We start from the raw sequence: 12280 nt of genomic DNA, 5'->3' as shown, positions 1-12280 counted from the left end.
TCTTCCACCAGCAGAAACAGAGATTCTTTTCCTTCTTCCAATATCTCCTACATTTAAAGAGGACAATCAAATCCGATGTCCCAAGTCACTGATGCTGCCTTGACTACACAGAAAATTCAAACTGCCACTGCAATGTGAGGAAGCAATGGAGTACAGCCATACCCAAGCAGGATACAACAAGTAGCTCCAGCACCTGGGGCACGGGGTTAACCTCTCTGAACTCTAATTTCCTCCTGTCTCTGTGGTTAGCACAGGAGCAAGTCAGAGAATTACGGTAAGCACTTTTCACGTGTTTTGCATGTAGTGCGTGTTTAACAAATGTTGGCTACTGTTATTGCTTCTAAATACCAAAATAATGCAATGGCTGAATTTCCTACTGATTAAAAAAGAACCAAAGATCAATGGTTGCCATTTTCTGGGGATGAGGACCACAAAGAGACCTGGGGGAGATTTCTGAGGTGATGTTGTGCCCTATATCTTCATGATGGTGGTGATTATATGACTGAATGTATTGGTCAAAGTTCACAAAACTGGACACAAACCAGTGTGAATTTTACTGTATGTAAATCATACCTCATTTTTTTAAAGTATCCAAAGTATTTAACTAGTTCTGACTAAAATAAATCATCCACAGCAATAGACATTTTAACTTCATTTCTTTCTAAACTTAAACAGAAATCTAAGGCCTAAAATGCTACTTCATATTTTTAGACCAAGCTCTTGAATTCAAGGATTGAGCTATTTGCAAATAATGGATGCCATCTGAACAATTAACCAAATTAACTGTTTCAAAATAAAGCATAGATTATATTGAATAGAGTGATGAAATCAATTATGGAAAGAGAAAATGAAAGTGATGTTTTCATTTACTAGATTACTTAAGATGACAAACATAACGGCTTCTTCTCTAAAATCCAGTAATGGGCCTTTGTAAATAATCTCAAAAGTCTACCGTTATTTTCAATAAGCTAAGGAAAAGTGGAAAAGTCTGGTGATGATTTCCATGATTTCTTTATCATCTCAAAGTATTTGTAAAAGGTTCTATAATGCTGCTCACTCTGAATTTTAATCAACGCTGTTAACATAACCAAGGAGCTCTTTTAGTATAGATCTGTGCATCTATTTTGGCAGAAAATATGGTTTTACAACAATTTCTTACTCAACACCACTTTACAAAACAGATGCAGTATCAAATCAATTATTTTAAAGGAGGAATAAGATTTGGGTCAGCCTACAGTATATTTCTGATATTCCCTGCACTTTAGCAACAGTCCCTTTTCTTTGCCCACCTTATATCACATTTAGGCCATTATTTCTCCCTCTGATTTAAGGATCTCCATCAGAGGGATGTCAAGACTGTAATGAAGATGGAAGCGAGGAGAGAAGCACAGTTCAGAAGCCCAACATTTCAACTAATATGACCCCATATATACTGGCCTCAGTTCCCCAGGTAGCATTCACTCCCTGCTATTCCCTCAAGTCCCCAATTACCACCTTGCTTACTAATCTACTCCTGCCTCTACTCAGAGACCACCTGACTGCATTCATCCCTTATATTAAAAAAAAAAAAAGGAAACCATGGAAACATGTCACTATCGCTTTTTCACGTGGGCTTTAGCTTTTTATTCTCTTTTTTAAAAAAAACAAAAGTGAAACGTAATTTCTGCCATTCACATGACAAAACTATCTGTGCAGTATTCATTGCTTTATGAAATTTGATGTTAAAGACTTTGTTTTCTATTAGGATACTGTCCTGATGCTGGAAGTTATCTTCAGAAAATACCACAATACATTCCAAAAATCTTGATGCTCCAAGGCACCAATTCAAGGGGAAATATACCAAGTAGTTAGCTATTTAAATATAACATCCTCTCTTTCCTGTAACCCAGTCTTGATCAACTTTCAACACTACTTCCATAATTTTCAAAAGTTTAAGAAAATGCAAAGTGAAAACAGAGGCAAGAAAAAGGAGTATGTCAAGCCTTCTTTGGAGGTACAATACAATGAACAAACTATGACACTGGCAAATCCAAAAACAATTATTTTATAAATTAACAGAACTCAGAGAAAATATGCACTTTCTCCATTCATTCAATAAGCAATTTATTGAGCTGCTACTACGTTCCGGGCACTTTGTATCTAGGGGTACACTGGTGAACAAGAAGCCAAATGCCTTCTTCACAAAGAAGAAAAATGACAAAATATTTTTGAAAGTTTCAGAATTCAACGTAAGTTATCAATATCATTTCTAAAATCAGTGATTTTTGAACAATTAATCATTTCCCCCATGTGCTTCTAGAGCCTTCAATGAAGAAATGATATCCATTGACAAGTTCCCAATTCCACATATCAGAAATACTAACAAATCATCCTTCTTGCTTATTGCCCATTAATGTAAAATTAAAACAAACGTTTTTGTAATTCAGTAAGTTACACTATGAATCTCACTATGAATCTCACTAATAAAGTTTGATTTTTTTTAAAGCAAAAAGTTCTCAAAACAATGAAAAGAAAGGGGTTAAAATTATGTAGGCTGGTATCTATTTTCACCTCAAATTTTATTAACACCAAAATGCAAAATCACCACAAATATTTTATGACAAATAAAAACAGAAATGTCACATAACTCTGTCAATAGGATTAACATGCACAGTGGAAAGCAACATCCACGGAAACATAAGCCACAGAGTAAAAGAAAACGTAAGTCACTAAAAGCTATGTAGGCAGCAAAAAGACACTTTACTTTCCTTAGTTTATCTCTAAGTGTGTGCCGCAGGTAGTTAATACACTTGATCTCCAAGCCCTTCAAATTGTGTCCTTGCCCAGACATAAACTGTGCAAACAGATGACAAAGCGAAATGCAGTTTCACAACTGCCTCTTACATAGAGTAGCAAGATGGTATATTTCACTAGATGACTGCATAAGTTGATAACACCATCAGACATTTTCACAGTACTTGGACGATTTCTGTAGGTCCAATGAAATTTCAGATACTACCACCGCCAACTCTCTTCACTGTAGCACGTTCTGCCCTCTCTCCCACCAGTTATCAGCCACAGGAAGGGTGGGTGCAGCCTGTCAATTTGCTTTGCTGCTCCCTGTCCTGATAGCTCCTTGATTTTCAGAAAGCAATGTTTTCATTTGCTCCAAACTTGAGAATGAGCTGGTCTTGCCTAAGGCTCTGCTCTTCTTAGCTCATCAACTTTTTTTTTTTTTTTTTTTTTTTTTTTTTTTGCACTTCACGTCACAAGAAATATTTTTACATAGCGGACCAAAATGTAACATTAGAATGAAACCAACACAAACTCGGGAGTTCCTAATATCACTTCTTGAGTTTAAAATGTTCAAAACAATCGCTGGCTTTCTTCCGCTAACACTGTGCAAGCAAAACCAAGCAAACTGCCCAAAAGAACTTCCACAGAACTCGAGGCCTGCCTACTGCAGCAAGGAAAAAGATTAAATCATGTGGAACTGTAATCTCTCAGAGCTTTCGAGCCTAAGAAAGCGGAAATCTGCATTTATGTTCAGAAATCTAGTCTATTTTTCTTTGTGACTTAGTGACCGGTGACTGGGAGATTTTGCACCCTCCAAGTGTAAACATTTGTAAGAGGCAACTAACTATATACAGATCAGAAGAAACCTATTAAATAATCTCTGTTCACCCTCTGTTCGCCGCCTGGGATTTTTAAGAAAATGTTCTCACATTTCACATAATCCCTATCTGTGTTTAAGACACAATAGAAATCTTACAGGGAGTCTGTTAACCAGACCAGGCTACACCTAAGAGTATGCCCTACCCAGGCAGGTACAAGGCCCTAATGCCAGACCAATCCTGGAAGAGGTGACAGCCCCAAGTTCAATTGAGGATGTCTGAGCACAGCTCCCCCTGCACATTAGGGATCACCTCTCCATTCTTTCCACATACCATTTGCATCCAATCCCCGCTCAACCACCCCAAGCACCCATGCTCCAGTGGTTCCTGTTAGCAGTGGGCTTCCTCCTTCCACTACCACTCCCCCAGGGGGAAAAACAGACCCCAAGGACAGCTGACGGTGGGCGATGAGCGCCCTTCTCCCACCTACCTTGATGATGCTGCTCCGGCGGGGCAGGCCGCCCGGCTTGCTCTCCCGGGGGACGGGACAGACAACCGCGCTGGGGGTCGGGGCGAGCGCAACGCCGCGGGGTCCCCTGGCAGGGCTGGCCCGGGCTTCGTCGCCGGACACGCCGAGGCTGCAGTCTCCGTTGGAAACCCCGCCGCTGTCATAGCGCGCCCGCCCGTGGCCGAGGCGACCTCCCCCGCCACCGCCTTCCCCTACTCCGGCTTTCAGGGCGCCCTTGGCGCCGAGGGCCGGGCCCGGGGAGGTGGGCAGGGCCCCGCCGGCGGCGCCCCCCCGGCCGCACTCCGCCATGGGCGCCCCGCGACCCGCCTGCACAAAGCCGCGTCCTCGCGTCCCCGCGTCCCCGCCGCCGCCTCGGGCCGCCGCGCGCGGCCCCTCCTCCTCTCCTCCTCTCCTCCTCCCGCCGCCGCCGCCTCGGCCGCTTCTTCCGCTTTTTTTTTTTTTTTTTTTTTTTTTTTTTTTTTTTTTTAATTTATATGTGATGTTTGTTTCGAGCTCTCGCCTTGTGCACGGTTAAAGTCGCGGCGGCAGAATTATCGGAAGATTCCTGCAAGGGAGAGAAGACAGAGACGAGTCAGCTCGTGCGCCGGCGGAGCCGCGGCTCCCGGCACCTGGGGAAGGAAAACACGCCCCAACACACGCGCCTCTGCGGGCGCCAAAAATAACCCGCGCGGGCCGGGCGCCCACCCCGGGGCAACCCGCGCCCACCTCAGGGGCCCCAGGCACCCAGCTCGAAGTAACAGGGCGCCCACGTCAGGGGCTCGGGGCGCGCTCCCCCGGGGCTCAGAGCAACTGGGGTCGGAGCACCCGCCACGCAGGAAAAGGCGCCCACCTCCGGCGAAGGACGAGGGGAAGTAGCGGCCGCCCCGACGCTCTCTGGACATGCGGAGGCGGCTCCCGAGGGTCTCCCGGCCCCGGGCGGACTGGGGGCGACGCGCGGGTCTCTCCGGACCCTAACTCCCCAGAGGCCGCCGCGTGCCGAGCTCTGTCACGTCCCTCAGAGCCCCGGTTGAGGCCCGCGGCGCCGAGAGGAAGCGCACGGTGGACAGGGGCGGCCGGGTGTGACAATCGCCGTGCGGCCCCAGGGCAGCTCCCGGAGGGGGCAGCCCAGACCCACCCCACCCGCCGGCTGCTGTCTCCTCCTGAGCTCGGCGCTGCCCCCTACAGGCCGCTGGCCCCTCCGCGGTCGCCCCCTGACCCACCGCGAGCCGCCCAGCTCCCGCTCTAGATTGCCGCCGTCGCGGCTGCTGTCACCGAGGCCGGGTCATCTGGCCGCGGGTACCTCAAAGCCGAGTGGACTGGAGACCCAATTCCTTGCCTATCTTTCGCCTCCCCCGAGCTGCTGCAACTGTCAGTCACCCGCCCGGAACCCCGAGGGGCAACTACCGCGCAGGCCTCGGAGCCCAGAACCAGGGTCCTGGGGCTTAGGATCTCGGCCGCTGCGCCTCATTCTTGCCTCAGCCCCGCGCACTGAACTCGTTTCCTTCCCACCCAGCTCGGGACGCTCCTCTCTGACTTCCCCAGTGGGTCAGACTCATTTCATACACTGAAACGAATTCCGTTCTGTTGGGCTCCTGATTGATTCAACTAGCTGGAAGGATGCTGAGGCAGGGGTGAAGGCTGGGGTGGCTGGCAGGCTGTGAGGGGCAGAGGACATCAGCAGAGCCTATTTCGTGCCCTCTGAGTCTCCACACAGAGATTTATCACTGAGTCCTTCCCGATTCCCCTACCAGGGATGCCGGCTGGCCCTGCCTGCCTGCGGGGCCCAGCCTAGGTCAGGCTCATCTTTTGGGACAGGATCCCACTTGCAGCGTTACAGTCAGCCCCTCCTCTGGTTCTCCTGCACCCACTTAAGGCGGAGTGACTGGCCTGAAAGTCCACAGTGGTCATGTGGCTTCCGCTCGCAAATATCTCCCCTGGATCTCCCTCCCTGGAGCCAGACAAGACCCAAAACTCCGAAGCGTGAGACCCCAGGCCTTCCACCACCACCCCCGCGCCACCCCACGCCCCAGGCCTAGGCCCACCCACCTCTCCATCCCAGGTTCCGTGGGCTCCAGCCTCCTACCCTCTCTAGCACCCCAGCCCTTCCCCAACTCGTGTGCTTTCTTTTCCAGAAATGCAGTCCCCGCAGGGCGCGAAGGAGAAACTGATGGTCCGCAGTGGGGTGAACTTAAAGACCTGACTTTCATTAGCGTGGTGTTGTGACAGACTGCCTAGGAGCCTCTGAGGAAATGGGCTTTACGTACGTATACATACTCGCCCTTGCCCCTGAAGCGACACAAAATACTTTCATATTATTCTTGGGGGCGTTTTAATTCTTCAGATCCTCTGGATTCGTGTTTTTGTAACCCATCAGACGAGTTTTTGTACATCTCTTTCCAACCTGGGCCTACACACTAACAGAAATAGTTTTACATCGAAGGACAATGCTTTAGTGTTTTATTCAGTCTCATCTCTTTTCTTTTTTTTTTTCTAGTTGTGTTTCAAAAAAAATTTTTTTTTTGTCTTGTGATAGTTTTGGAGGAAAAAAATATTGAAATTATTCAAATCAGGCTCTTAACTCTGCTTCGGGGGAGGAAAAAAAAGAATGCTGGCGTCTTTATTCTTCAAGTTCCCTAATTTTGATATTTTAAATAAATACCCAGAGGTGTCTCTGCCTTTTCTGTGTTAGTGTCTAATCTTTCCTGCATTTACGAGTCACTAGTAAAATGCTATGACAGCCATAGATCCCGTGGCTCTCACTGTGAGTTTCCTGGGCTGAGTAGGGACTTACTGAGGTTTAATTAAACCCCAGGATGCTTTTTTATAGAAGCACCAGCTGATTCACCAGTGCCCTCCAAAATGAGCACCTATCCATCTCACTCTGGACTCCTAACAGGTCAAACCAGGGAGCTTCGTTGAAATAGATTTGGCATTTAAATTAAAATGTTTCCCAAAGCATCTTGGCAGACCTGTAACTAATGATGCCAGAGGCCCAAGGCCTGTGCCAGATTCCTTTTTATCCCCATAAGTGCTTGTCTCCCACAAGCCACTGGTCACATGCCTGCTGATGTTATAGCAGCACTTCTTTATCCCACAAACAGCCCAACTGTAGGTACCATATCTCAGACATGGTGAAGGGAAGCAGCATGTTCTTCTGACATGTGCAATGCTTGGCTCACAACAGGCTTTTTAATAAGCTAAACTCAGATTTTTCATCACAAATAGTGTAGTAAGTAATTGTTTTTCCTCATTCCTACTTGTCTCTCTGCAGTCACTGAGTGGTTGCCGTCCATTCCTCATATTACACAAGCAATATTATTGAAGAAATTGTAAATATTTTGCCAAAATTCTTGCTGAAGTATTTTCATGGCATTGTGAAATTCATAGAAGTTGGAGTTAGAAAAAGCCAAAATGCAATAGTCACTCCTCAGCAAATATTGTCTAATGGTTCCCTCAGACATTTCAGAGTAGGGCAATAAAAAATAGGCAAGACATTAATAAAATGCCCGTTCTAAATAGCTCCATGATGCTTATGCCAATTTATTTTATCTATTTGCTAATGGTTGGATTCTGGTGAGCAACCTGCTCATAATATTTAAAGTAGATACCTTTAAAATCTCATTGTATCATGCCAACAGTACATGGCTTTGTCGCTTTTAAATTTTCTTCGTATTTCAATCCATCTCAGATTTTAATCATTGTCACTCTTCACCAAACTGTCTTCTATTTGCATCATCAATTTAATGCCCAGAACTTGAACTATTCAGACTCCCTGTTCCATAAGAACCTTCCTTCAGTCTCTCAAAATAACACTGACTCAGTTTACTGACTTCTTGCCATCATTTATACCCTTGTAGGTTATGAATTCATATCTAGTTTCCAGTTCACAGGCTCCGATATTAGGACTCTCCAACTTTTTTTTCTGATTCAGTGAGTACTTGGCTTTCAGATTATTTTCTTCCTTAATGTATTATGACAATTTTCATTTCCCAAACCTCAATCACATGTTATTTCCTCTATTTCTCCAAAGATGCAGTTCAACCTCTGAGCCTTCATATTCAACTGCTGTTCATATGCTTAACATAAATGCTAACTAGAGCAGAAAGTAGATGACCAAAATGCTTTAAGGAAATAGCAGATTATATCAATGTGCTAGTCCAACTGGCTACTCATTTGCTTCCTGAGTCAATCCAAGGGGCTGATTTTAATCTATTATGCTCCTACAGCTTAAATTATATTTATTTTAACATGATCCTCAACAACAAGAAATATGTAGCGATTGATTGCCTTTTTTCCTGAGCAGTAATGTGGCAAGTTAGGACTGCCAAAAGTTTTCATTTCCTTATTTTCTCTTCTGACACTAAAGATCCTTAACCCATTTTCCTTGGATCCATCTTCCACAAGTGTCTATGGCTGCCAAGAAGTTAGGCACTCAGTGAATTACAGCTATGCTTTTCAGCCACTGAGAAACTACTTTGTGAGTTCATTAAGTTTTTTCAGTGGCTATTGGTAGCATTTTGAGGGAATCTGTTAATCAATGGGAATTTGAAAAGATCATTCTATCAGCAAAAGGATACAATATGAGGGACTATATTAATGAGTTCCTCAAAAATAACTGTTACTTATTACACTGGTTTTATAAATTCTCTCTCATGTATTTGGTTGTATGTCTACCATTATTTTATTACAGGAGTCATTGCAAACTCAAATGTGTATGGGGGCCAGGTAGGTAATGTAATAAATGAAGTTGGAGGGATTTGTTTCATAATAGCATCATAATTCATGTTTTTTCAACAACGATATACTTTGCGTATCAGAGTAATACTCTTCCTGATTCACTTCTAATTTTGTTAGGGCCTTGATACAAGAAATATTTCACTTTCCTCTTAACTCTAAAAAAGATGTGTGAACGTACTGATAAACAGCAACTGACACCCAGCCAGGTGTAGTATGACAACATGGAATGTTAGATTCAGGTATTCTGGTGAGGAATCTTATTGCTACTTTGAGGGAATCTTGGCTAAGTGCTGCCAAGACCATCTTATTTTTCTAGAGAAGCCAGATATCTGGAACATAAAACGTGTTATTTAGTTAGTTAGTTCATTCTCTGAAGGGAAGGACATCCACAAATTGAGGTCTTCACGTATTGTTCTTTATGAAGTCTATAGGGAGACCTATTTTTTTTTCCTGTCCCACCTCCAAATGGCATGATAAGCAAAGCTTAGCAAATGCCTTCCAAATTCTGCATTTCTTTGGGTCTTGTCAATCTGTTTTTTATTGACAGGTTTATTTTCAGGAGTTTTAAGAAGTCAGAATATCTGATGACCACATCATTTTACACATCCCAATATGTGATGTGTTGCTCCCAAACTACTTCCCTTCATCTACCCACTCCCAAATCCCAACCCCAGGAATATTTCATCTCTGAAATCTGAAATTCAGGAACTGATTGTCTAGCCAGAAACTCTGCACTTTCATCAGTCCCATTCTCTTACTTCCCTCAAACCCACCTGTCAGTCTTAGCAAGACCTGTACTTTCTCCATGCCTTCCCAATCCCTTAGTCTATCAGCACCCCTTTTTATACTTTTTCCCCCAACCTAGCCTGGGCCTCATGACCAAGACTTTCAATTAAACCACATTCTCACTAGCATCATAGATCCCTCACATTCTTGTCCTTCTGCTGTGCCCACCTTGACAATATACAGCTTTGAATAAATCTAACTATGGCTTTCTCCATGCATGCCCCCAGCTGCCACTCTGCTTTGGAAAAAAAATCATATAGCTAGGCTGTGTTACATCTGTATGATTTCTGTCTTCAGCAGAGCCTCTGGTATATTGAACAATATTTTATCCTTTGCTGATTGGCATAAATCTTTATTCTCCAAACTGTTACTCTTCAAATCCCAAGTAACCCACTGGCTCTCAATCTCACCAGTTGTCCTAGGATACTACTTCACAAAATGAAGCAAAAAATAAACTGCTTTAACTTTTTTCCATTCCACTTATCCATACTTCACCCACTACCCCTGCTGTCTAAGGTTAACCCTAAATCAGAAACCATCTATGTATGTTTTCTATGATTATTGGACTCTTCTGCTCTGATGTGATTGATCTTTTGGGAACAAGGGGTTTTATTACCCTCTAGTGGGCAGAAGCTGGAATGGGGTCTACCCTGAGTGAGTTGCCAATCCCAGCTTCAATCATACAAGGGCAGGAAGGAGTCAGGGATTTGTAAGACAGCCTTAGACCACTTTCTCTTGGGTCTGGTGCCTTGAGTCTTCATGGGTGCTCCAAGGGACTGAGGAGAAGACTAGGACCTCCAAGAGCCAGGAGGGGAAGAAGTTGCCTTCATCAGAAACCCCATGAAGCTGAGCCTGTGGGCTTTGAGGATAGAGACTTTGTGTTTAAATGTGCTTTTATGGTCTAATTCCCCCAAGTTGTTAATAAAGAGGGGTTAGGTATTAATAGCTCCTCTCAGCTGTACCATCATGGATAAAGTGACGGCCTCTGAAAGACAGAGGAACTCGTTCTCCCACCCCCACAGCCAGTGTGATGGCTGCAGCAGCGTGAGATTCCAGGGGAAAGTAAGTCTCTGAGTTAAAGAGGCAAGTGGTAAGCAGAGTAGACCAACCCCTCAGGGAGCTTCTCTTTCTTTTGTAAACCTTGAAGCACCGAGGCAGTTCTTCCAGCTCTTCTTTGTCACCTCTCTTGGTCCATTCTCTATGCTTTTTGCTTCCTTCCACATATAAATACATTCTAGACATCCCTTCATAAAAATTTTTCCTCAACTCTCTTTTCTTCTCAAGCTACACCTTCTCACTGTCCTTGCTCCTCACACTGAAATTTCTGTCAAAAAAGAAAAAAAATTCTTTTCTCTCTGATGTTCACTATTCTTTTTGTTACCAGCCTATTGTAACTGGCTTCCATCCCCTTCTACGGAAACTGTCTTCCCAAAGATCATGGTTAAAATCCTAATCAACAAACTCAATGGCTACTTTTTGGTCATTACCTGTCTTGGCGTTTATGGAACATTTAGTATTGCTAACTCTCCTTTTTTTTTTTTTTTTTTTGAGACGGAGTCTTGCTGTGTCACCCAGGCTGGAGTGCAGTGGCCGGATCTCAGCTCACTGCAAGCTCCTCCTCTCGGGTTCACGCCATTCTCCTGCCTCAGCCTCCCGAGTAGCTGGGACTACAGGCACCCGCCACTTCGCCCGGCTAGTTTTTTTTTTTTGTATGTTTAGTAGAGATGGGGTTTCACAGTGTTAGCCAGGATGGTCTCGATCTCCTGACCTCATGATCCACCCGTCTCGGCCTCCCAAAGTGCTGGGATTACAGGCTTGAGCCACCGCGCCCGGCCCTTTTATTGTTGAAACTCTCTCTTTCCCTGATGAGATTCTTGGCCTGACTGTGCCCCAGGAATCTTAAACTCAACATACCTTCATTTTAATTTGTTGAATCTGCCCTTTAAACATCTGTTTTCCTGGTATGCTATCCATGCTGTAGACTGAATGAAGAACTTAGCAGCATCTTCCACTCCCAGGGCTGATGAGATTCTTGGCCTGACTGTGCCCCAGGAATCTTAAACTCAACATACCTTCATTTTAATTTGTTGAATCTGCCCTTTAAACATCTGTTTTCCTGGTATGCTATCCATGCTGTAGACTGAATGAAGAACTTAGCATCATCTTCCACTCCCAGGGCCTCTTATTCCAGTTAACCATTGAGGCATTGTAAATCAACTGAGAAGTATCTTTCAAACCCATTCCCACCAGAATGGCCTGCTTTACTGTCTCATTGCACTATTGTCTATTGAATTTCTGCAATATCCTCCCAACCCTGCCTGCCTCTACTCCCTCCCAGCTTCAATCTGTTTCTCAAACCACCATCAGCATTGTCCTGGAGGATCACTACTCAACCCCAAAGCCTCCAACAGTTCACTTTAAAACAAACTTGGTTCCCTTTAGGAGATGCACAAGTTCCATCATAACCTGGCCCAATCTTCCTTTCTAGCATGGTCTCCTACCTAGATATGCTCCATAAATGCTAGTCATGTCGATCTACTTCTCTGAAAAGGCCATGCAGTCTCAACCTCAGTGTGTTTGCTTATGGTATTTGCTAGGTTTAGAATTCCTGTTTCCCTCTCTCCATCGGAAGAACTCAGAGGCATCCTTCAAAAAA

General features: G+C 44.5%; 1 protein-coding gene across 1 annotated transcript in view; it reads right to left on the bottom strand.

The window, feature by feature from the left end:
• PLCL2 (phospholipase C like 2) overlaps positions 1-4496 on the bottom strand; it is a 200000-nt gene extending 195504 nt beyond the window's left edge. Inside the window, exon 1 of the mRNA XM_008009235.3 lies at positions 4084-4496. Coding sequence (XP_008007426.1) covers positions 4084-4410 — 327 coding nt within the window. The 5' untranslated portion in view covers positions 4411-4496. The remainder of the gene's footprint in view (positions 1-4083) is intronic.
• Positions 4497-12280: the final 7784 nt, after the last annotated feature.

This window comes from Chlorocebus sabaeus, chromosome 15 (assembly GCF_047675955.1).
Source record: "Chlorocebus sabaeus isolate Y175 chromosome 15, mChlSab1.0.hap1, whole genome shotgun sequence".
Taxonomy (NCBI): domain Eukaryota; kingdom Metazoa; phylum Chordata; class Mammalia; order Primates; family Cercopithecidae; genus Chlorocebus; species Chlorocebus sabaeus.
This window is presented reverse-complemented; position numbering and strand designations above follow the sequence as displayed.